This window comes from Vipera berus (genome assembly GCF_964194415.1).
Source record: "Vipera berus genome assembly, chromosome: 2".
In the NCBI taxonomy this organism is placed as follows: Eukaryota; Metazoa; Chordata; class Lepidosauria; order Squamata; family Viperidae; genus Vipera; species Vipera berus.
In genome coordinates this window covers 272014103-272039656 of record NC_138203.1, presented here as the reverse complement: position 1 = coordinate 272039656, position 25554 = coordinate 272014103, and the positions used below count along the sequence as shown (strand labels likewise).

General features: G+C 42.5%; 1 protein-coding gene across 1 annotated transcript in view; it reads left to right on the top strand.

Moving 5' to 3' along the window:
• The window catches only part of LOC308664358 (complement C4-B-like), an 82895-nt gene that overhangs the window by 12162 nt on the left and 45179 nt on the right, over positions 1-25554 (top strand). Inside the window, exons 3-18 of the mRNA XM_081321565.1 lie at positions 566-755; positions 1732-1802; positions 1946-2034; positions 3010-3092; positions 4938-5034; positions 5887-5992; positions 8047-8170; positions 10467-10582; positions 12975-13145; positions 14570-14749; positions 17522-17704; positions 20555-20710; positions 22194-22320; positions 23082-23153; positions 23765-23956; positions 25022-25130. Of these exons, the coding sequence (XP_081177691.1) occupies positions 566-755; positions 1732-1802; positions 1946-2034; positions 3010-3092; positions 4938-5034; positions 5887-5992; positions 8047-8170; positions 10467-10582; positions 12975-13145; positions 14570-14749; positions 17522-17704; positions 20555-20710; positions 22194-22320; positions 23082-23153; positions 23765-23956; positions 25022-25130 (2066 nt within the window). The remainder of the gene's footprint in view (positions 1-565; positions 756-1731; positions 1803-1945; positions 2035-3009; positions 3093-4937; positions 5035-5886; positions 5993-8046; positions 8171-10466; positions 10583-12974; positions 13146-14569; positions 14750-17521; positions 17705-20554; positions 20711-22193; positions 22321-23081; positions 23154-23764; positions 23957-25021; positions 25131-25554) is intronic.

Genomic DNA, 25554 nt, shown 5'->3' with positions numbered 1-25554 from the left:
CAATTTACTCCTTGGATTTTATTATATTATTAGTTTATCAAAATATAAAATACAGAAGTAGAAAGGAAAAAAAGGGAAATAAGGGAGGAAAAGGAGAAGAGAGAGAAGGGTAGGATAGATAGGGGAAAAAGAAAAGCATTGCCTTCAGACTCCTTTTGGTGTAGTAGAATAAGGTGGTAATGCAAAAGTATGAAATATCCTTTTATAAGGTTTTGTGGCTTTGCTTATCACGCGATGCCCACGCAGAAGGAACAGAAATAGTGGGGAAAGCCCCTCTCCTCGTTTTTTTTTAAAAATTCCATTTATATCCCGCCCTTCTCCGAAGACTCAGGGCGGCTTACAAGCTTAGCAGTAGCCTTCATTCTATGTATATGCCTGCTTATTAGGGCTTTCACCCCCCCCCCAAGCGGCATTATTACAAAGTCACCTTAATTGCCCCCAACAATCTGGGTCCTGGTTTTGATATCAGAATTTCTCTGACGATGTACAAATTCTACGTTATCTGTTCTCTTGCTTCCAGAAAGCTTCGTTCGCTCTCTGGCTTAACTGTTTTCCATTCGTGCAGGTGACACAGAACCTTTTTGACTTTTGTGGTTTGAGCAACCAGCGGCGAAACCGCTACATCCAACTTGTGGCCTACAGTTCTCAGCTCAACACCCCCAGGAACATTCAAACCCTCAACCTGCGTTGGAGCGCCCGAGAAGGGTACCTCTTGCTACAGACGGACAAGCCCATTTACACACCCCGGCAAAAGGGTGAGCCCAGCTCCTATTCCTTCCTTACATACACTGGGCTCTGTTCTTTTCGTTTACCCTGTTTGTCATCAATGAATCTCCAGGTCAACTCAAGGTGGTGTACATACAGTGCTTAATAATAATAATAATAATAATAATAATAATAATAATAATAATAATAATAATAATAGTTGTTATTGTTGTTATTATTGTTGTTGTTATTATTGTTGTTGTTGTTGTTGTTATTATTATTATTATTATTATTATTATTATTATTATTATTATTATTATTATTTAATTTCTATACCGCCCTTCTCCCGAACGACTCAGGGTGGTGTACAGGGCAATGAATACAATAAAAATACACTATACAAAAAGTTAAGATAAAATTAAATATAAAGCCCAATTACAATAAAAATTAATTAAAATTAATATTAAAATACCCCAAACCCATCAGACCAGGCCGGCTTGTTCAAATAAGTAAGTTTTCAGGTCACAGCGGAAGGAGCGAAGGTCAGGAGCCATCCGGAGCTCAACCGGTAAATGGTTCCAAAGGCCTGGCGCGCCCACAGAGAACGCCCTCCCCCTGGGGATCGCCACCCGACACTCTCTGACCGACGGCACCCTGAGGAGGCCCTCTCTGTGGGAGCGCACTGGACGAAGGGAAGTTGATGCTGGCAGCAGGTGCTCCCGTAAGTAATCTGGACCCATGCCATTTAGGGCTTTATAGGTCATCACCAGCACCTTGAATCTCACCCGGAGGGCAACTGGAAGCCAATGCAGCTCGCAGAGTAGAGGTGTTACATGGGAGTATCGGGAGACTCCCAATACAACTCGCGCGGCCGCATTCTGGACCAGTTGAAGCCTCCGAGTGGCTTCAATGATCCCAACCTCCTATTCCCCCCACTACAACAACCCTGTGGGGCAGGTTTTGGATTTGCCTTACCACCTCGCTTCCTTCTTTCTCTCACCCTCCACTTTCCTTCATTTATTCCAGTGAACTTCCGAGTCTTCCCTCTGGATCACAAGTTACGTCCAACCAACAATCTCGTTGTTATCACTGTGAAGGTAATAAGCAAGTGGCTCAATTAAAATGCAGTGAAGCAGATATACATACACTCATTGGAACATTATACATGAGGAAATTTGCTACTTTTAACACCATTTGTTTTATGAAATTCACTCACTGTGTTCCTGTTTCACTCCCTCAGAATCCACGGGGATTTCAGGTCAAGAAAATTGAACGGAGCGCACTTCAAACTGTCATAAATGACCATCTGTCAATTCCTGACATTGCTGAGTAAGTTTCACTAAACATTGATACTTTCAGCTTTTCCCCAAACACAAATGCAGTGATGTTGAAGGGTGAAATTGGGATTATTATTTTTTTTACTCTAATCTGACAGTCCTAACTATGCAATTATTTCAGATGTATTTAACCAAGTCTATTATTTAATTTGGCATTCTAGTTATTATGCCAGGAGACCTTTCGGGCTTGGATGGGGAGAAACAGACTCAGATTCACTGTCACAAGACTACCTGAGTTTGGGAAATTCCCAGTGTTTGTGTTATCTAGGTCAGGGTTGGTGGCCTGGAGCAAGGGGAGGGGGGGGGAAAGAAGGGCTGGTTTTGTGTGTGTGGGGGTGAATGCAAGCATGTGTGGGTGCACATGCTTGAACACCCGTTGCTTGCATGAGTAGGGCCATGAATGCCTGTGACACTCATGGCAACGCTCTTGCGAGTGGGGCTGTGAACGCCCGCACACACATGCACCAGCCGGCCACTCACTCGGCCAGGTAGCCAATAGTTTGGGGTCCCCTGATCTATGGCCCAGTGGTGGGATTCAAATATGTGAACAACCAGTCCTCTGTGTGGATGCCGCTTCCGGAAGTTTGTTCTGGGCCTGGGTGACAAAAAATTAGCTACTGGTTCTGCCAAAGTGGTGGGAACCAGCTGAATCCCAGCACTGCCTGGGCCGCAGCCCACATCTGGGCCGTGGCCTATTTGGAACTGGGCCTCACGAGCGGTGGGCCAGCATGCATGCACAAGCGCACAGCTCAACTCGTGCAAGCGGCGGGCTGGTGTAATTCCAGGCTCAATGATGAATGTAAGTCAAGGACTACCTTCTACCAGGTTTCTAGCCAGCAGCACAAGCAGACTTTGCGTATCTGCTTTGGCCCTCTTGCTGTGCAGCACGGGAGTGTAATTTTTCAGACCCTGCAATTTCTGTGCACCAACTAAGGTTTCCTTCTGTTCTTGTTCCTCTCCTATTCAGGCCTGGCATTTGGACCATCACGGCCCACTTTGCCCATGGGCAGAGCTTTAACACGACCACGGAGTTTGAAGTGAAAAAATATGGTACGTTCTGAGATAACGCCATCCTAGTTCTGTTCCCAAATATACTTTAATGGCACATTAAAGTGCTCTGCTAACCCCCCCAGGCCCTGAGCTGGCAGAAAACTGTATCACCATAAAATCTATTGCTCCCACTGGCAATCCCTATCCTGCCCCACGTACGAAGCCAGCAAATGGTGCTGTCCCAGTAGAAGAGAATAACAAAACAGCAGAGTTGGGAGGGACCTAGGAGGTCTTCTAGTCCAACCCCCTGCTCAAGCAGGAGACCCTATATCAATCCAGACAAATGGCTGTCCAATCTCTTCGTAAAACCCTCTAGTGTTGGAGAAACCACAACCTCTGGAGGTAAGTTGTTCCTCTGGTTAATTGTTCTGACTGTCGGAAAATTTCTCTTTAATTCTAAGTTGCTTCTCTCCTTGATGAATTTCCATCCGTTCCTTCTTCTCGTACCTTCAGATGCTTTAGAAAATAGATTGACCCCCCCCCCCTTCTTTGTAGCAACCCCTCAAATATTGGAACATTGCTATCATGTCACCCCTAGTCCTTTTTTTGTTAAACTTTTTCATTAAACATTTTCATTAAAGAAGAGATAAGATAAGATAAGATAAGATAGTCTTTGTTGTCATTTTTTACTGTGGGCACAACGGCACACATCAAAAATGAAATTTAGTTGCCCGCTCTCAAAGTGAAATACATATATGACACACACCTAAAACATACTATAAACAACATCGATCCTTCCACCGTGACCTGAAGACATGGTTATTCCAACAAGCGGGCCTGGACTGATTCTGGTTTTTAATTTGGTTTTTATTGTGCTAAATTGTCCCGTATTTCTTATATTCATTGTTTAATTCTTTTTTTAATTTTTGTATTTTTTGTCTGTCAATTTTTATTGTTGTGAGCCGCCCTGAGTCCTTAAGGAGAAGGGCGGCATATAAATTTAATAAATCAAATCAAATCAAATATATGTAGACCCACACCCCTACATATACATAACAATAGAGTATTAAATACTGTCCATCTTGAATATATAACGGAAGGAGGAAGCCCGAGAATTCACAAGATTAATGCTGTATGGAACGAAACTATGGTTGAATCTGGATGTTCTGCTACGGATAATATGTGTAGCCCAAGACTGCGCTAGGGAGACCTTGATGCTCTCTGAACGTGATTGCTTTTGCTTGCAGACTTTTCATTACCTGACTGGGTAACGTCATCAGTGCTAGTGAGTGTGAGGTTTGCTCCCTGCTTACATACCGTAGCTTGCCCTGCCGGTGTTATTTGGTGTGTGTGTGTGTGTGTGTGTGTGTGTGTGTGTGTGTGTGTGTGTGTGTGGTTTTCTCCTTGATGGTCCATGGATTAGGGCAGACATGTCAAACACAAGGCCCGGGGGCCGGATCTGGCCCACGAAGTGGTTTCATGTGGCCTGCAAAGCCATCCTGAAAACAGTGAGGGAACGGCCCCCACTGCCTTGGCCCTGGCCCAGAGACCCTCCTCCTGCCAGAGACCCTCAGATCTGTCCCACTCCTGCCCAGGCCCCCATAGGCACCCTTGATGCAAACGATGTAGAGCTGGCCACGCCCACCCAGTAGGCCATACGCACTCTAGCCACGCCCACCCAGTAGGCCACGCCCACCCAGGCCACACCCACCCAGCCCCTTGAGGGCAACTGCAATGCTGATGCGGCCCTCAATGAAATTGAGTTTGACACCCCTGGATTAGGGCATTGTTTCCTGCTTGAACAGAAACAGGAGCATGATATTGTTTTTAAGCTAATCAAAGATACAGATTGGAAGGTGGTGGTGGGTGAAGCTCCAATTTGTATCTCTTCTTTTGTCTCATCAGTCCTGCCTCATTTCGAAGTGAAGATTGTCCCAGAACAGAAATACATCCTGGTCACCGGACAGCAAACACCTGACTTGCAAATTAATATTCAGGCTAAGTAAGCAACTCATTCTTATTCAGTGGATTCATTAACCGTGATACTGCTCAAACCTGCTAAAGTCTTTGAGATAGCTGCAATCCAAAATAAGGCACCCGACAACTGCAAGCCTGAAATGAAGGCAGTTTTGCCTTTGGGGAGCTGAATTGCCATTGTCACTAGAAGCCCAGGGAAAAAAAAAACAGATGCAAAATAGGTCAGAAGGTTCTCAAATTTTTCAATGACAACATCATGGGTCTTATAGTGGTTTGTGAGAGGGGACAGGAAAGGAAAGGAAAGGAAAGGAAAGGAAAGGAAAGGAAAGGAAAGGAAAGGAAAGGAAAGGAAAGGAAAGGAAAGGAAGAAGGTGTGTGGATTGATAGAAGAGAAGGGAAGGGAAGGTTAATATTTCTAGTGTCTTGTTCTTGGGTATATTAAAGATTATACTACAAAAGGGAATGTGGTATAACATTGTTTGGTTAAAAAAACATTACCAGCAGCCAGATGGCCTAATTCTAACTCTCCAGGAGGAAGGTTGTAATGCTGGGAAAGGTAGAAGGGAAGAGAAGAAGAGAGCAACCAAAGGTGGGGTGTGTGTGGAGGACAGTCTCAGTTATAGTGGGGATGGAGACACAGTCCCAAGACATGAAGGACCAGGTGAGGGAGAGATCCTCATGGAGAAAATCTTAATTGCGTGGTTGCTAAGAGATAACATCACCTTGATGGGACATAATCAATCAGAAAGATCATTTCAGGCTGTGGATTAGATGAAGCTTGTAGCAGGAGGAATTTTTTTTCTGGTCATCTACAGCTTTTATTCCTAAGTTAATCATGCGATATTCCCCCCCCCCCTTTTCTTGGCTTCCCCAACAGTTTTTTCTATGGCAAAGGGGTCACCGGCATAGCATATGTGCGATTTGGTGTGATTGGTGAGAATAAGGAAAAGGTCTATATCTCAGGACTAGTACATCAAATCCCGGTAAGGGAACAGAGATTTTGTTTTGTTCTGTTTTATTATTTATTTTTATTTTATTATTTATTTTATTTCACTTTATTTTATTTATTATTTATTATTTTTATTTTTTATTTCACTTTATTTTATTATTTATTTTATTATTTTATTTTAATTTATTTTAGGTTTTTTGCCTGCCTGCAACAGAAAAACTTTCAGCAGATTTATTTATTTAATATTTAATTATTAAATACATTTATATAGCCATCCAATTTACAAACAGGGACTTCAGGTTACAAAATCAGAAACAAAAAAAATGTCCATGATACAATTGCAATCAATAAACTTTCAGCAGTTTCCCCTCTAACCTCCCCAAAAATTAAACCACAAGTAAAATCATAAAAAATCAACCAAACAGCAATAAAAAAATAGATGGCAACATCTATAAATCAAGGGTCTTCTTAAACAATTCCGTTTTTAATGATTTCCTGAAGCCAAACCAGGTAGGAGCTGATCAGATTTCATTTTACGGCTCCAACGTTTCATAAATCCTTCCCTAACGAATGCATTTTTTGGACAGGGATGGGACAAATGTAATAGTTTTATTTTTATTTATTTATTTGATTTAAATAGTGCATGTTTTGCACATGACTCAATAGCTATTCAGTAGTGAGAGTAATGTATTTGCTCATCTTTATCTTTCCTTTAATATTTTCCCTTACAACAGGGGTCTTCAAACATGGCCCTTTTAGGACTTGTGGACTTCAACTCTGAGAATCCCTCAGCCAGAATGGCTGGCTGAGACATTTTGGGAGTTGAAGTCCACTAGTTCTAAAAGGGCCAAGTTTGAAGACCCCTGCCTTACAGCATACGCCCTATATACTGTATCCACCAGCAGGGTGGCCTAGTGGTTCAGATGCTGGATTTGTCGACCAGAAGATTGGCAGTTTGAGACCCAAGCATCATAGGATGGGTTGACCTCCCGTTCTTACCCAAGTTCCTGCCAATCTAGCAATTCAAAAGCATGCAAATAGCAATAGCAATAGCAATTAGAACAGGGGTCCCCGACTCCCGGTCGGTGGACCAGTAACGGGCCGCGGCATGCCAGCAACCGGTCCACACAAACAAGCAAAGCCCCATCCATGGGATGCAGGCAGCACACAAAACCACACACTCTCTGGTCCGTGGAAAAACCTTTCTCCACGGAACCGGTCCCTGGTGCCCAAAAGGTTGGGGTCCACTGACTTAGACCTATATATCCTTTCACAGTGCTTTACTGCCCTCTCTAAGCAGGTCAACATATTTTCCCCCCAACAATTTGGCTCCTCATTTTACTGACCTTGGAAGGAATGGAAGGCTGTCAACCTTGAGCTGTTCAGAATTGAACTCCTGGAGTGAGCAGTGAGTTAGCCTGCATTCTAACCTCTGCGCCACCATGGCCTATGCAAGTAGATAAATAGGTAACATTTCAGTAGGAAAATAACAGTGTTCCATGAGCCTCGGTCTGTGGTGGGATTCAGCCAGTTCGCACCAGTTCGGCAGAAATGGTAGCTAATTTTGTGTTGCCCAGAACGGACTTCCGGAAGCGGCATCCACACAGAGAACCAGTTGTTCACATATTTGAATCCCACCACTGGCCTCGGTGTATAAACATGCCGTGCAAATGATCACGGAAGCGTTTTTGGACAATGCTGGCTCCCTCAGCTAAGAAAGAGAGATGAGCAACGCCCCCTAGAATGGGACACGACTGGACAGGGAAAACTTTTACCTTTATATGCCCCACATCTGAATGTGAAAACAAATTCAGGCTAAATCCTGAATAGTAATCACTTTGAACAAGAACTCTGTACTTGGAACTGAGCGAGTCCTGAAGTCACTAACTCGCCAGCAGTCGCACGAAACAGACTGGGCCCATGCTCACAAAATTTGGATGCTTCTGTTTAGGTTTTCCCCTTGGTGAACCTCCTATTTCTCGATCACAGAATGAGCAAATGGGATTTATGGTAACAGGCATACAGCAGATGTGATTTTTTTTAAAAAAAATTTATACCTTAACGCCTTCCTAATTTGCCCTGTTTCAGATCGAGGATGGCGAGGGCTCGCTGATCTTGAAACGCAGCGTCCTCGCTGAGAAAGTGGGGCACCCCCTGCAGGACCTTGTTGGAACATCCCTTTACATCGCAGCCTCTGTCATAGAGACGGCAAGTAAGTTTGAAAATATAAAAAAGGTTTCTCCAGTTTGGTCTTTTGCCAGATGTGTTAGGTTTGCACCGGACATCCTGAGTACATCAGATCGTGGAAGGGTGCCTACCAATAAAGGAGAAATAAAGGTGGAAGGGGGTTTCATATTCCACACAAGCTGGAATCGTTCATGCTTTTCAAGGCTTTGATGGTGGGAAGGAAGACTCTCCCTTCGCTTGTGTGAAATTTATATTACTTTTCAGCCAACACATGTGAGAATAAATGCTGTCAGGTGGTATTAGGTGAATCCACTCTTTGGGGCTTTGTATTGTCAGGGTTTACTTGATTTACTTGCGCTGTCAGAGAGGGAACAGAAAGGAAATCATTCCACCTTCACTTCCTGGTTTAATGAAAGGAGAGCAGCGTACCAAAATGAAACATGATGGCTTCATAAGCTACTGACAAGGAGTGATCTACGAACAGGCCAGAGACTCGTTTGTCAGTTGTTAAACCTTATTACTTAGGACACCTAGCTTTATTGTGGATGGAGGAGAGGGCTTAGAGCTCAGTGTTAGATCTCAAGGCCTGGCTGGTCTTAAAACAAGAGTAATAAATGTTAGTGTAGCCCATAAGCTTAAGAACAAGGAACATAACAGAATAACAGAACAACAGAGTTGGAAGGGTCCCTGGAGGTCTTCTAGTCCAACCCCCTGCTCAGGCAGAAAACCTAAACTGCCCCATCTCATTTTTATCCTTCACAGCGGGGACTCGCACCCTCTGCTAAACCATTGTGTGGTTTGTAATAGTGGCGAATATCTGTAGCTTGGGCGTCGGATGAGGGTGAAGGTTGATTCTCCGAGCTTGTGGGTTGGTTTCCGAACGTTTCGTTGCCAGGCTAGTGACATCTCCGGCGGAGTTTAGGGGACGTCTGTGTCAGTGCTCTTCCAACGTCTACAACTAGGCTGCCAGGCACTAGCCAAAGGAATTCGCTGTGTCTGGAGTCATTTTTGGATGCCAAAAATCCAAAAATGGATTCTGTCCCTCTGGCTGCTAGTGCAAGGGTAGGCAACCTCGGCTCCTTTATGACTCATGGACTGTGCTGACTCAGGAATTCTGGGAGTTGAAGTCCATGAGTCATAAAAGAGCCAAGGTTGCCTACCCCTGGGCTAGTGCCTGGCAGCCTAGTTGTGGACGTTGGAAGAACACTGACCTGGACATTCCCTAAACTCTGCTGAAGATGTCACCAAGCCTGGTAACGAAACATTCAGAAACCAACCCACAAGCTCATAGAACGAACCCTCACCCTCGTTATGTGATTATTTGGTTGAGGGTTGGGAGTGTGGGATGAACCTGGCCACTGTGATTTATAAACTAGAGTTTGTAGCTGAGCATGATATGTAAACTCCATCAACTCGGGCTTGTTTAGTACACTTTGTTTAAGCCTCCACTGCGTAAAACCTAAAAAAAAAACACCTAAAAACCTGGCTCTTTGAGCTATCTGGTCTGAACTGAGGGGTTTAATGTTTTTAAATTGTGATTTAATTTTTGTGGCTAGACTTAATTTAATTTATTTTAATTTATTTTAATTTTATATTGGATTGTTTTTAAATTTTGCCTTGTAAACTGCCCTGAGTCCTTTGGGAATAGGGCGGTATATAAACCAAATAAATAAATAAATAAATAAATAAATAAATAAATAAATAAATAAATAAATAAATAAATAAATAAATAAATAAATAAATAAATAAATAAATAAATAAATAAAACCAGCCAGCCTGAACTCTGATGAGAAAACAAAAACAAATACAGGTAGTCCTTGGCTTACGGCCACAATTGAGCCCAAAATTTCCGTTGCTAAGCGAGACGGTGGTTAAGTGAATTTTCACCCATTTTACGACCTTTCTTGCCATAGGGGCGAAGTGACTCACTTCAGTTATTAAGTTAGTAACACGGTTGTGAAGTGAATATGGCTTCCCCCTTGACTTTGCTTCTCAGAAGGTTACGAAAGGGAATGACACGACCTCAGGACACAACAACCGTCATAAATATGAACCAGTTGCCAAGCATCTAAATTTTGAACATGTGACCACGGGGGATGCTGCAACAGTTGTAAGTGTGAAAAATGGTCCTAAGTCGCTTTTTCAGTGCTGTTGTAGCTTCAAATGGTCACTGAACGAAGTCAAGGACTATCTGTACATGTTACTGATTTGTTAACCTTCCCCCGAAAGGGCTGCTTCTCCTCTAACCTGAGACTTCAGCATCTCTGTAAAACTTGGTTAAGTTTAAGAGTGGCTTGTTGACCTTTTCCTCATTCTCCTAGGTGGACAACTGGAGGAACAAGAACTCACCTCAGTGAAATTTATATCATCGCCTTATTCTGTGGACCTGTCAAAAACCAAACGTTACTTTGTGCCCAATGCTCCGTACGAAGTGCTGGTATGTGCTGTGGTGGTTTGTTTTGTTTTGTTTTGCCGTGTTCATCTTCCATCTTGAGAAGTGTGGTGGAGAGAACGGATGCCTGTTGATTCTAGTTGTCCTTCACATTTCTGAATTTCAAACTCAGGGCTTTGCACACTTCAGCAGCTTGACGCTGGTGTGTGTAACGTACAGTAGTGGCCAAAATTGTGGAAACCTTTTGGGAAAAGTGTACAGTAGAAATGCCACCTTTGGTTAAGTTTCCACCAGGCACGCTGGCTGAGGAATTCTGGGAGTTGAAGTCCACAAGTCATAAAAGAGCCAAGTTTGAAATTGAATCAGAAGAATTTGTCTGCAATTAAATTCACTAAATCAGGTAAACCCTAAGGTGGCATGAGTAAAAAACAAAACAAAACACAGGGAAAAAAAGGATAGATGTCAACTTTTGTAAGCCATCCAGAGTCACTGAGAGTGGGTAGGTGGCCATATAAATCCAATAAATAAATAAATAAATAAATAAATAAATAAATAAATAAATAAATAAATAAATAAACTTTTGAGAGGCTGGAGACAAGTAAGGACAATGTGTGCATAATAATAATAATAATAATAATAATAATAATAATAATAATAATAATAATATAAGAAGAAGAAGAAGAAGAAGAAGAAGAAGAAGAAGAAGAAGAAGAAGAAGAAGAAGAAGAAGAAGAAGAAGAAGAAGAAGAAGAAGAAGAAGAAGAAGAAGAAGATGGAAGGGACCTTGGAGGTCATCTAGTCCAACCCCCTGTTAAGGCAGGAAACCCTATAACATTTCAGACAAATGGCTGTCCGGTCTCTTCTTAAAAACTTCCAGTGTTGGAGCATTCACCACTTCTGGAGGCAGGTTGTTCCACTGGTTAGTTGTTCTAACTGTCAGGAAGTTATTTTTCCTCAAGAACTGGTCAGGGCTGAATTTGCATCCTGGGCAAGTCAGTTGTGTGAATCCGACACCTCTTTGGGGTTTTAGAGATACAGCTTCTAATCACCAGAGGTCATTGTTTTGGTGAAACATATCTTTAAAAGCAGAACCATCGTAATGGATCATCTGAAATGCAATTGGAAAGCTGTAGAAATTCTTCAGGCTGCTTGTGGAAAGATTTTAAAGAGTGGGCCAGAATCCATTGGAGAGATGAGGGGTGAATTGCATTTTTAAGGGGCTTCTGCCCTGCTCTGCTTATTACTGGAGTTGGTATTATCAGATAGCTTTTCACAAATTGGAGAAAAATCCACACTTAGCTGAGTTAATCCCAATTCCCCAACCTATAAGAGGAGAATTGTGGGAGATGTAGTTCACCAAAATCTGTAAGTCCAAATCAGCGCTCTGTGGATGAGGGAGCATGTATGGAACTCATTCATCTATTTTTATTGATTTATTGCCCATATTTCTACCCCACCTCAATCCAGAACTCTCAGCGGGTTCTTGCAGATCAATCTGCCCATGTGAATGTGTTCATTATTGCAATTGTGCATATGTGGCACGCCTCAGCTGTAGGTATGCAATTAAAACCCATAAAGTTTCACTGGTCAGCCAATACATTTGAATTATTATCACGGGAAGTACAGTCAGCCAGAGGTTTAAACTGGATTTAGTATTTTTATCCAGTAACCAAGTATTTCTCCAGGACCTGGGCTAGGCAGATGTTGTTGTTTGATGGCATTAAAGATATCATGGCAGGATGTAAGCCTTTCTAAGAAAAGCAGACTTCTGAAATTGACTGGTAGGGCTTTAGTCAATGCCGGTGGTCTTTGAACGGTTCTCCAGATGTTTTGGGATTCTATCCAAGGACCCTATTATTATTGGTACTATCTTTGCTTTCTCATGCTATGGTCATTCTACTTCCATTTGCGGGTCTTTGTATTTTGTGATTTTTCTCCAGTTATTCCTCTTCTGTTTCTGCTGTCTCCAGGTATTGCAATGTCTACTACAGGGGTGTCAAACTCAATTTCATTGAGGGCCACATCAGCATTGTGGTTGCCCTCGGGGGGCCGGGTGGGTATGGCCAGGGTGGACATGTCCTACTGGGTGGGCGTAGCTGGAGTGCGTATGGCCTACTGGGTGGGCATGGCCAGCTCTACATCATTGGCATCAAGGGTGCCTATGGGGGCCTGGGCAGGAGTGGGACAGATCTGGGGGTCTCTGGCAGAAGGAGGGTCTCTGGCTTCGGGGGCCACATGAAACCACTTCGTGGGCCGGATCTGGCCCCCGGGCCGTGTGTTTGACATGTCTGGTCTACTATCTAGACTTTTTTGTCTTTTTTATCAAGACTTGCTATGTCTGGACTCTTATGTGGCAGGTATTTGTTTGAATTCTAAAACTTCAGAGTATTTATCATTATTAATAAAAACTGTCTGGGTTTTCTTCCACTTCCTCAAGGCTCGAATCACTCTGCCGGATGGCTCACCAGCCCCCAACCTCCCAGTCCACTTCAGAACCCAAATAACCGGGGCAGCATCTCCCATGGATCAACAGATGAATACCGATAAGCAGGGAATCGTGAGCTACAGACTCAACATTGCTCAAGGGTCTTCCTCAGTCGCTGTCACGGTATTGCTCCACCCAGTGCTTTTTTTGTAAAAGAAAAAGGTGCCGGAACTCACACATGTCATACAACCCGCCTTGCCTATTCTACAAGGTTCCATCCAAAAAAGGTGCCGGAACTCCGTTCTGAGCGTTCTATGAGAAAAAAAGGCCTGGCTCCACCCATCCAAAGGGAGGGGAGAGGAGGGGGGTGGGAGAAAGACAATAACAGTTGCAATTGACCTGTCTGCTAGATCAATTGAAAATGATCCAGTGGCTTGTGTCACACCGCTTTGATGATGACAATGCACGATGCTGCTACAGGGTGGTTTCATTCCCAGGCAGGAGATATATATATTTTTTGCGGAAGGAATTTCAAACCTTGTAAGACGTTATGAGAAGTGCCTCAATTTGAATGGCGGTTATGTCCAAAAGTAATGTAATGTTGTAGTTTTCTAATGTGTATAATACCAGTTCTGTATCTGCGACTATCCGTCATTGGTAACCAAAAGGAGGTTTATTTCAAAATAGAACAGAACAGAACAGAATAGGAAATGGAAATGGAAATAGAATAGAATAGGAAATGGAAATGGAAATAAGAATAGAATAGAATAGAATAGAATAGAATAGAATAGAATAGAATAGAATAGAATAGAATAGAATAGAATAGAATAGAATAGAATAGAATAGAATAGAATAGAATAGAATAGAATAGAATAGAATAGAATAGAATAGAATAGAATAGAGCTGTAAGGGACCTTGGAGGTCCCTAGTCCGGCCCCCTGCTCAAGCAGGAGAACCTATACCAGGGGTGGGCAACCTTGGCTCTTTTATGACTCGTGGACTTCAACTCCCAGAATTCCTGAGCCAGCATGGCTCAGCTTGGAAACCTCTCCCTTTCCCCCTCAGCATGGCTGGCTCAGGTGTTCTGGATGTTGAAGTCCACGAGTCATAAAAGAGCCAAGGTTGCCTACCCCTGACCTATACCATTTCAGATATGCATACTGTACACACATGCCGTATGGGTAGTCCCCATTCAAAGTTGCAATGGCACGGTAAAAAGTGAATTATACCACAATTCACACTCCCGACCGTTGGAGCATCCCCATGAATAGGTGATAAAAAATTACAGGCCCTGGGCATTTGTCATGTATCTATGATGGTTGCAGAGTCCTGGGGTCATGTGATCACCTTCTGAGACCTTCTGGCAAGCAAAGCCAGTGATTCTCTTAAAAACTGTGTCAAGGAAGGTCATAAAATGGGGCAAAAGGCACTTAACCTGTCTTGCTTAGCAACAGAAATTTTGGGCTCAATTGTGGCCATGAGTCGAAGACTAGCTGTACGTGGCACTTTCCCAACCCAGAAACCAACAAACAATCAATAGTCTGCTCTTGATTCCCCTTTGTCTATGTGTCTATAAAACAGCCTGACTGTTTTTGTTTTTCCCACAGCTAACAGCGGGAAGAGAGAGTCCAGCAGAAGCAACCCTGACCGCCAAACCCACCAAGTCCCCCAGAGGCAACTATCTGATCATTGAAACTTCCCAAAGTTATGGCTTGAACATTGGAGATACCCTCAGAATTGGATTGAAACCCGTTGGATCAAATACCGTCACTGACATCTATTACATGGTGAATCCCTTCAGGGGGTTTGATGGGAGATGTTCACGAGACCTGGTGGTTTTCTCTGTTTATACACAAGTGGCTTGTCCTGCCAGTATAGGTGGGAGTCTGCTTGGAGAACTGGGCAGAAGATTAGCAGAGGGCATCCATCAATTGCAGCTAGCAGTCTGGAGACAGGATGAAAACGCCTTAATTAATTAATTAATTAATTAAGAGCCTTGGTGGAGCAGTGGGCTAATGCCTCCTTAAGTAACACCAGCTGCCTGCAATTAGTGCAGGTTCGCATCCCACCAGGCTCAAGGTTGACTCAGCCTTCCATCCTTCCCAGGTAGGTAAAATGAGGACCCAGATTGTTGGGGGCAATTAAGCTGACTTTGTAATAATGCCGCTTGGGGGTGTGTGTGAAAGCCCTAATAAGCAGGCATATACATAGAATGAAGGCTACTGCTAAGCTTGTAAGCCGCCCTGAGTCTTCGGAGAAGGGCAGGATATAAATGGAATTTTAAAAAAAATTGCGCATCACACGGACACACTTAACTATAGCTTCAATTGGGAAACTCTGAGAATCCTAGACCAAAACCTCTAGAGAATTCCTGGAAGCCTGTTACTCAGACAAATCAGCCATCAATAGATACACAGAGATAAACAACATCTACATAACATTCAAAAGAGACAATCGAAAAGATAAAAGGGTAATAAAAAGACCACAACAGCTCCTCACTAGCAACCAACTCCCTGATAAACAGAGATGAACACCAAGATTAATGTCAGATCAGCAATCAAGAAGTAAACAATACCCCAATCAAAGAACTACCAACACAGAGAAGCAATCAAACCATAAACAACAGCCTGATCAAGAAACTATCAAGACCTCCCCCACCAATACTGACACACCAAGCTCCTAGTATATAAAAAGAGAGCAAACCCCACTTCCTTTTAGCACTGATGATGTAACCTAGTAGGGTAATGAATACATGTTTTTTTCCTTACCTTTTCCCAGCATGAAAACTGGTTATGGCAATGGCACTTAGACTTATATACCGCTTCACAGTGCTTTACAGGCCTCTCTTAAGTTTCTTAGCCTTCTCTAAGCTTCTTAGCCCTCACTAAGTTTACAGAATCAGCATATATTCCCCAACAATCTGGGTCCTCATTTTATTGACCTTGGAAGGATGGAAGCTGAGTCAACCTTCAATCGAACTCCAGAATGTGGGCAGAGTTAGCCTGCAATGCTGCATTTTAACAACTGCGCCACCCCAGCTCCTATAAAGTGGTCTATTATTTTGTATAATTTTCCAAATATATTGTAGCTATATGTATTATCACATATGTAGCATCATAGGTGGCCTCCCTCCCTCCTATCTTTTATTCCCACATCAATAACCGTGTGGGATCGGTTGGATGAAAAGATGGCTAGCTCAGATCTTCCATTGTTGAGGGCAGCTTACAACCTGGGTTTCCCCACACATTCCTCACAAGACCACATCAACTTTTGGATGAGAGGGAGGAATAGAATAGAATAACAGAGTTGGAAGGGACCTTGGAGGTCTTTTGGTCCAACCCCCTACTCAGGGAGGAAACCCTATACCATTTCAGACAAATGGTTGTCCAGTCTCTTCTTAAAATCTTCCAGTGTTGGAGCATTCACAACTGTTCCTCTGGTTGATTGTTCTCACTGTCAGGAAATTTCTCCTTAGTTCTAGGTTGCTTCTCTCCTTGATTAGTTTCCATCCGTTGCTTCTTGTCTTGCCCTCAGCTGCTTTGGAGAATAGCTTGACTACCTCTGCTTTGTGGCAACCCCTGAGATACTGGAACACTGCTATCATGTCCCTCCTCATCCTTCTCTTCATTAGACTAGACACACCCAATTCCAGCAACCGTTCCCTATATGTTTTAGCCTCCAGTCCTCTAATCATCTTTGTTGCTCTTCTCTGCACTCTTTCTAGACTGGTCCCATAGTTGGCCAGGAAGAACAACCTTGGTCTCTCTGTGCGTAGTCGGGCACCTTCACCTTTAGACCACAATGGATTTTCAACTGAGAGAGAAGGATTGACTCAGAGCCAAGATTATCCTCTCACTTGCTCCCATTCTGATTCCAGCACTTTAAACTTTGTGCCATAGTGGCTTGTTATGGAGCAAAATACAGACAGTCCTCAATTTGCAACTGTTTTGTGACCATTTGAAGTTTCACCCTAACTGAAAAGAGTGACTTGTAGCCATTTTTCACAACTTACGATTGTTGCAGCATCCTCGTAGTCATGGGTTCAAAATTTGGGCACTTGGCAACTAGCGTGTATTTATGTATTTATGACAGTTGCGGTGTCCTGGGATCCTATGATTGCCTTTTGTGACTTTCTGACAAGTCAAGTCAAGGGGGAAGCCAGATTCATATAACAATCGTGTCACTAATTTAATGATGGCAGTGATTCACTTCAACGACTGTGGCAAGAAAAGTTGTCAGATGGGGCAAAACTCAACAAACACCTCACTTAGCAACAGAAAGTTTGGCTCAAGTATGGCCGTAAGTTTAGGACTACCTATACCAGGGGTAGGCAACCTTGGCTCTTTTATGTCTCATGGACTTCAACTCCCAGAATTACTGAGCCAGCTATGCTATGCTGGCTCAGGAATTCTGGGAGTTGAAGTCCATGAATCATAAAAGAGCCAAGGTTGCTTACCCCGACCTATACTGAGTGACTTGATTATTTTTTTAATATCTGGAAGATATTGCCTCTGTGCTAAAAAAAAAACCTGTTCTTTGATTTGACCATTTTCTTGCAGGTTTTGAGCAAAGGGGACATCATCTCTGTAAACAGAGCTCCGGCTGCCACTCTTACAGAAGCCCCCATTCGTATTACAACTAGTCTGATGCCAACATTTCGTGTTGTGGCCTATTACCATCTTGGGGATGAAATTGTCTCTAACTCCATATGGTTGGAGGTTGTCTCCCGCTGCGAGGGGAAGGTATGTTGAATTTTCAGGAGGGGGTTGCGTTCCCAAATCCACTCCAGTGTTTTGTGCTAGTGATTTCTTTCTAAGATTGTCAGCTGTTTCACACATTGCCACATAGCCACATTCTGTTCTGTGCTTGGCTTCCTTTTGGAATAGAATAGAATAGAATAGAACAGAACGGAATAGAACGGAATGGAATGGAATATAGAATGGAATGGAGTGGAGTGGAGTGGAGTGGAGTGGAGTGGAGTGGAGTGGAGTGGAGTGGAATGGAATAGAATAGAATAGAATAGAATAGAATAGAATAGAATAGAATAGAATAGAATAGAATAGAATAGAATAGAATAGAATAGAATAGAATAGAATAGAATAGAATAGAATAGAATAGAATAGAATAGAATAGAATAGAATAGAATAGAATAGAATTCTTTATTGGCTATGTGTGATTGGACACACAAGGAATTTGTCTCCGGTGCATAAGCTCTCAGTGTACATACAAGAAAGCAACAAATGATAAATCATGATCATAATCATCATAAAAATACCTTCATCATAAATCATACAACAGGTAGTGATAGTCATAGGGTACTAAATAACCAAAGAACATAAATCGTACTAGGATACTACATGAAACAATTAATATAAATTGTAAGATACAAGCAACATATAGTCATAAGAAGATAAGGAGATAGGTTATAGGAAAGATGAGGAGAAGAATAGCAATACAGCCTTACTAGGTAGTTTGACGGTGTTGTGGGAATTAGTTGTTTAGCAGAGTGATTATGGTGAAAATCCAGATGCTTAGATTTCTAAATCATGATTTATGTTTTAGTCCCATTAATTGAGACTTATTCACTTAAACAGGGCTTGGATTGATACAGTAGATACTTCTAATCATTGTGTTAAGCAGGTCTCAACCAGTTAGACCAGGGGTCCCCAACCTTGGCAACTTTAAGACTTGTGGACTTCAACTCCAGAATTCTGGGAGTTGAAGTCCACAAGTCTTAAAGTTGCCAAGGTTGGAGATCCCTGAGTTAGACCGTTCAGGCTATTTGTACAACCTAAATATATTCACAGACACTGTGTTACTACCTAAAATAGTCACCATAAGTGTAAGATCATCAAAACAAAAATACAAAAAGCGGACAAAATTATTTTAGGACTATAACCATACAGTAATAAATGAGACCTTCATGGGGTTGAGGCAGTGTTTGAAACTATGGAAAGTCATGAAAAATAGGTAACTGCTGCCAGATGTTATTTTGCTTTAATTTCATTCACTTATTTTACTTTATTTCATTTCACTTGCTTTGTTGCATATTGTTTGATGACATTTCTTTTTATTTATTTATTTCATTTCATTTCATGTTGGTTTCATTTTCATGTCCTTTCTATTTTATTTCACCTCATTCTACCGTCGGTGTCAACTCTTGAGACCAACTGAGTGGATTTTCTCCCTATAAATAAATAAGATTTTTTTGACAGTTTGCAAAGGGCAATACCGGTAGTCCTCAACTTACATCCATCCGTTAGTGACCTTTTGGAGTTATAACAGCACTGAAGAAAGTAACTGTGACTAGGGGGGCCTTCGCCCAGGTCCGCCTGGTGCGCCAGTTGCGGCCCTATCTAGACCGGGATGCCTTACGTACGGTCACTCACGCGCTCGTGACCTCTCGTCTGGACTACTGCAACGCTCTCTACATGGGGCTACCCTTGAAGACCACTCGGAGGCTCCAACTGGTACAGAATGCAGCCGCGAGAGTTGTGTTGGGAGTTTCCCGACACTCCCATGTTACACCTCTGCTCCGCGAGCTGCATTGGCTTCCAGTTGTCTTCCGGGTGAGATTCAAGATGTTAGTAATGACCTACAAAGCCCTACATGGCATGGGTCCGGAATACCTTGGGGAGCACCTGCGGCCGGCGTCAACTTCCCTCCGCCCAGTACGCTCCCACAGAGAGGGCCTCCTCAGGGTGCCACCGGTCAAAGAATGTCGACTGGTGGCCCCCAGGGGGAGGGCGTTCTCTGTGGGCGCGCCGGATTTATGGAACCATCTTCCAGCCGAGCTCCAGATGGCGCCTGACCTCCGCTCCTTCCGGCGCGATCTCAAAACCTATCTTTTTGAACAAGCTGGCCTGGCCTGATGGGATGGGGTTGGGTTTTATAAATCTGTTTTTAACTTTTTAATGTGTACTAATTTATTCATGGGCATTGTTGTTTAATCGCTTTTAATTTTTGTATCTTGTTTTTTAATATGTATTGCCCTGTTCAACGCCCTGAGTCCTTCGGGAGAAGGGCGGTATACAAATTAAATTAATAAATAATAAATTAATAAATTAATAAATAAACTTATCTCCGTTTTTCATACTTATGACCATTTCAGTATCGCCACGGTCCTGTGATCAAAATTTGCACACTTGGCAACTGGCCTGTATGTATGACAGTCGCCGTGTGCCAGGGTCATGTGATCACCTTTTACGAACTTTTGAGGAGCAAAGTCAAAGGGGGAAGCCAGATTCACTTAACAACCATGTTACTAACTTAACAGCTTCAGTGATTCACTTAACAGCTGTGGCAAGAAAGGTCGTAAAATGAGGCAAAACTCACTTAACAGATGCTGTTGTTTAGCAATGTCAATTGTGGGCTCAGTGGTGGACCTAAGTCAAGGACTACCTATATTTAGGCCACCTTTAGGCCAAGCAGGCCAAGCAGACTTCCTCCATTAATTTCCAAATATTTCTGAAAACACTTCTGGAATTCCCTGGTAACTTATGAAGTTGTCACCTCTTCCCGTCTAGAGATCCAGGAAGAGGTTGGGGTTGGCTGTCCTACTTCTCCCTTAACTCTGTCTTTCCAATCTTCAGCTGGAGATTCGCTCCTCCGCAAACATAGACCGCCTGCAGCCTCAGTCACGCCTGCCACTCACCATAAACACGGATGCCAAATCCTTTGTCTCTCTCTCTGCCACGGATGCTGCCGTTTACGCCCTCAACGGGAAGAATCGGCTCACACAAGGGAAGGTATGGTCCCTTTTGCTTCAGCCACTCTCCTGGGGTGTTTGGGAACACGAGGCCTTTCTTCGACTCCTTGTGTAATATGGTTGTGATGGTTGTGAATGTGATGGGCATGTTTGAACACCTGAGGGTAAGGCGAGAAGATATTTTATTTTATTTCATTTCATTTTATTTTATTTATTATTATTATTTTTTATTTTTTTATTTTTTTATTTATTTATTTTATTATTTTATTTTATTTTATTATTTATTTATTATTTTATTCATTTTTTATTTTATTTTATTTTATTATTTTATTTTATTTTATTATTTTATTTTATTTTATTTATTTTATTTTATTTTATTATTTTATTTTATTATTTTATTTTATTTTATTTTATTATTTTATTTTATTTTATTTTATTATTTTATTTTATTTTATTATTTTATTTTATTTTATTTTATTTTATTATTTTATTTTATTATTTTATTTTATTTTATTATTTTATTTTATTTTATTTTATTTTATTTTATTTTATCTTATCTTATCTTATCTTATTTTATTGACTGCCCATCTTATCCCAAGGTAACTCTGGGCGGTTTGCACTATTAGAAAGATAAAATTTTACAAAACCTACACATAATAAAAACTAACTCATAAAACAGATAAACACAGGTAGTCCTCAACTTACAACTGTTTGTTTAGTGACCATTCAAAGTTACCACGGCTCGTTCAGACACTTGGCAACTGACTCAGATTTATGACGATTGATTTATGACAGTTGCAGTGTCCCCTAGTCGGGTGATCCCCTTTTGCGACCTTCTGGCAAGCAAAGTCAATGAGGGAAGACAGTAGTAACCACTATGTTATTAATTTAACACCTTGCCATGATTTGCTTAACAACTGTGACAATAAAGGTCGTAAAATAGGGCAAAACCCACTTAGCAACTGTTTCGCTTAGCAACAGAGAGTTTGGGCTCAGTTGTGACTATCAGTCGAGAACTACCTGTATACAGCCCTAATCAAAAGATAGGGAGGGAATAGGATGAAGTGGGGGTGAGGTAGGATCTGTTATTAGTCTGTCAATCGCCCCCAATGTGAAGACACTCCCCCCCCCATTGGAGCCCCAAGCCAGTTGGTGGTGCCAGGTTTTTAAGTTCTTGCAGAAGATCAGGAGGATTGAAGTAACAGATGGAAGTTTATATTAAGGAAATATCCGAACTAGAACTAAGGAAAAATATATTGACAGGAAATCTTTGCTAGTTATGTTTGCACCTGTTCTAGTTCTAGTTAAGTTGACTGGGAATCCTGGGAGTTATAGTTCACACATCTTGAAGTTGCCAAGGCCGAGACACGTTGGCCCAGTGAAACATCACACATCAATAGGAGCAATTTCTCTCTCTCTCTCTCTCTCTCTCTCTCTCTCTCTCTCTCTCTCTCTCTCTCTCTCTCTCTCTCTCTCTCGTCTTACCATCTTCTTCACGTATTTATTTTTCCTCTCGAAATCAGGTTTTTGAGGCCATGAAAAGTTATGATCTCGGCTGTACTGCTGGCAGTGGGGAAGATTCCCTGGGTGTCTTTGCCGATGCTGGTCTCTCAATTCGTTCTGGTGGGCAGCAAAGCCCCCTCCGGAAAGGTAAGTAAAAAATCCTAAACGAAAATAAAGGAATTTGGGCAATTATCAGCAGTTCTATCCTCACAGTCATAAAGAAAATGAGCAATACAAATTGCTCTTGGTCATCTCAAAAAGACGTAAGGTTAAAGCTGTCAAAATCTTGCAAGGAGAATGCCTTTTCCCCCCCCCCCACCCCCTTAGATTTGTGCCCTCTTGTCTGAAATTTCAACCAAGTCTCACAAATGTTGTCAACTGAAAGATTAAGCCATGCATGCCTAAGTACACACAGGCTGACAGTGAAACTGGGAATGGCTCATTAAATCACTTATGGTTGCTTCCACCGTTACTCAGATAACTGTGGTAATTCCAGAGCTAATACATTCCGACAAGTGCTGATCTTCGGGGACGGGTGCATTTATCAGACCAAAACCGACCCGGGCTCGCCCCAGCTGCTTTGGTGACTCTAGAATCAAGATAACCTCGGGCTGATCGCCCGCCCCTGTGGTGGCGTCTGCCCTATCAATTTTCCATAAGACAGTTAATGACAGCAGGAAAGTACCATCGAAAGTTGATTAGGGCAGACGTTCAAATGCTTCATCGCCACAATCATTGGCGCTAATTCACTTGCTTTACTATTTGACAAATATTTATTTTGTTCTTTTGTTTCTGAGGAAACCGCCCCTCTCCTTTTCCATTAGGAATCATTCCTTTTTAACACAGTTGGTGGGGTTTTATTCTATTGTTTTGAGTTTCTGTTCGTCTTGCCCTGTTCGTTCCCACAGCGCATGGATGCGAAGAAAACGTTTCCCGGAAAAAGCGGTCCCTGTCATTTCAACTTGAGATGCAGAAGAAGGGTAAGATGAAACAACGAGGTTCTCTGTTGCAATTCTAGGAACACAGTTGCTCCAATTTAAACAAAGAAATTTACTGGGGAGAGGCAGAATAGCAATAACATTTAGGCTTGCATACCGTCCCATAGCACTTTACAACACTCTGTGGGTGGTTTACAATATAGAAGCATTATTTGCATATTGCCCCCAACAATCTGGGTCTTCATTTTACTGATCTCAAGTCAACCTTGAGCCCCATTAGAATCGAACTTCAGGCAGTGGGCAGAGTTTTGCTTGCAATATTGCACTTTAACCACTGCTCCACCAAGGCTCGTATTTAATGCCTAGAGGTAGTCTTCATTTAACATCCATTCATTCAGAGACTGTTCAAAGTTACAATGGTGCTAGAATTCTGGGAGTTAAAGTCTACCCATCCTAAAGTTGCAAAGGTTAAGAAATACTGGCCTGATATATCAGAAAGAAAAATTTGGAAATTGCTGGGCTAGACTAAGCAGAATTCTAAGAAGGGAACGTGAAATGTTGGCTTAATTTTACCTTTATTTCTTTTGTTTCTGCATTTTATATCCACTATTATTTTATCTTCTTCTCTCTCCCCGCCCCCCTCTCTTCTGCAGTTGACAAATACCGTACACCTGATCAGATTAAATGCTGCAAGGGTGGCATGGTGCTGCTTCGCAATGCCTGGACATGCGATAAACGTGCCAAAAGGATTAAGGACACCCAGTGCCGTGAAGTCTTCCTTGACTGCTGCCTCTATGCTGCTAAATTACGTCGCCAGTCCTGGGGGTCCCATGGTGTTGCAAGGGGTGAGTATGATACCCTGAGCCAGCTGAATAGGAGAAGAGGAAAGGTTAGATGAGGAAAGGAAATCCTGGTGTTTGAACATCAATTCCTGTCAGCCCCCAAAACAGGCTTTATAACAAAGAGTTCCAGCTGAAGTGTTCTTCCTCACAGCAGCCATAGTATCTTTTAAAGTTTAATTGAAAATAAGGTCTAGGGGTGACACGAGAGCAGCGTTCCAATATCTCAGGGATTGCCACAAAGAAGAGGGAGACAACCTGTTCTCCAAAGCACCTGAGGGCAGAACAAGAAGCAACTAATCAAGGAGAGAAGCAACCTAGAATTAAGGAAGGAAAACAGGTCGTGAAGAGGATGGGTAGTGTCCCAGACAATCTTACGGACCCTGCTCAAACAACGCTTCCGTGGATGGGAGGGAGGGAACTGCCAATGATCTTTTCGGCCATCCTCACCACTCTCTGCACCACTTTCCTGTCTGAAGCAGTGATGCTTCCAAACCACACTGTGATGCTGTATGACAGGATGCTCTCAATCGTCCCTCTGTAAATCATTAAAAATAATCTTAACAATACATGTAGCATAAAACCTACAATATTAAAGTAGTGATAAAACAGTGAAATTCCGGGGAGAACACAATTGTTAAAACTTCTGAAGTTAGAGGCCTGAAAACCATTCCTCTAAGGCAGGGGTCCCCAACCACCGGTCCATGGACTGGTACCAGGCCGCGGCATGCCAGCAACTGGTCCGCAGAAACAAGGAAAGCCCCATCCGTGGGATGCAGGCAGCACACAAAACCACGCACTCTCCAGTCCATGGAAAACCCTATCTCCACAGAACCGGTCCCTGGTGCCCAAAAGGTTGCGGACCTCTGCTCTAAGGCAGGGGTCTCGAACCTTGGCAACTCTGAGACTTGTGGACTTCAACTCCCAGAATTCCATGGCTGGCTAAGGAATTCTGGGAGTTGAAGTCCACAAGTCGTAAAGCTGCCAAGATTGGAGAACCCTGCTTTTAAGGTTTTTCGGAAAAGAGCAAACTGTAATCTTTAGCCAGTGACTGTCTCTTTCTACATGTAGTCCAAGATGAAGAGGAAGAAGACTTTCTTGATGATGAGTATATCACATTGCGAAGATTTTTCCCCGAGAGCTGGCTCTGGCAAACCTTCACTGTGGATAAAACCCTCACGTGAGTAGAAGAGAAATCCATTTACAAGTCACATTTCCTTTCTTGGGATAGGATGAATGCTTCATCCATGTCAGATGTTGGGCTCCAGGGAACCTCAAACTAGGCTCTGGGCCCAAATATTTGCCTGTGTAACTGCAGTAGTCCTGGACTTACAACAGTTCATTTAATGACCATTCAAAGTTACAGCGGCACTGGGAAAAGTGACTCATGGATGTTTTTGACACTTACAACTGTGAGAAGTCAGCTCCCCAGAGAAGGAAATATTAAAAGGGCAGAAAAATATATTTCCTAAAAAGATAACGAAGAACCAGGAAAGCATGCCCAGATTTCTTAATAGTCCCAGGCAGTGCTTTTTTGTATAAGAAAAAGGTGCCGGAACTCACACATGTCATACAACCCGCCTTGCCTGTCCTACAAGGTTCCA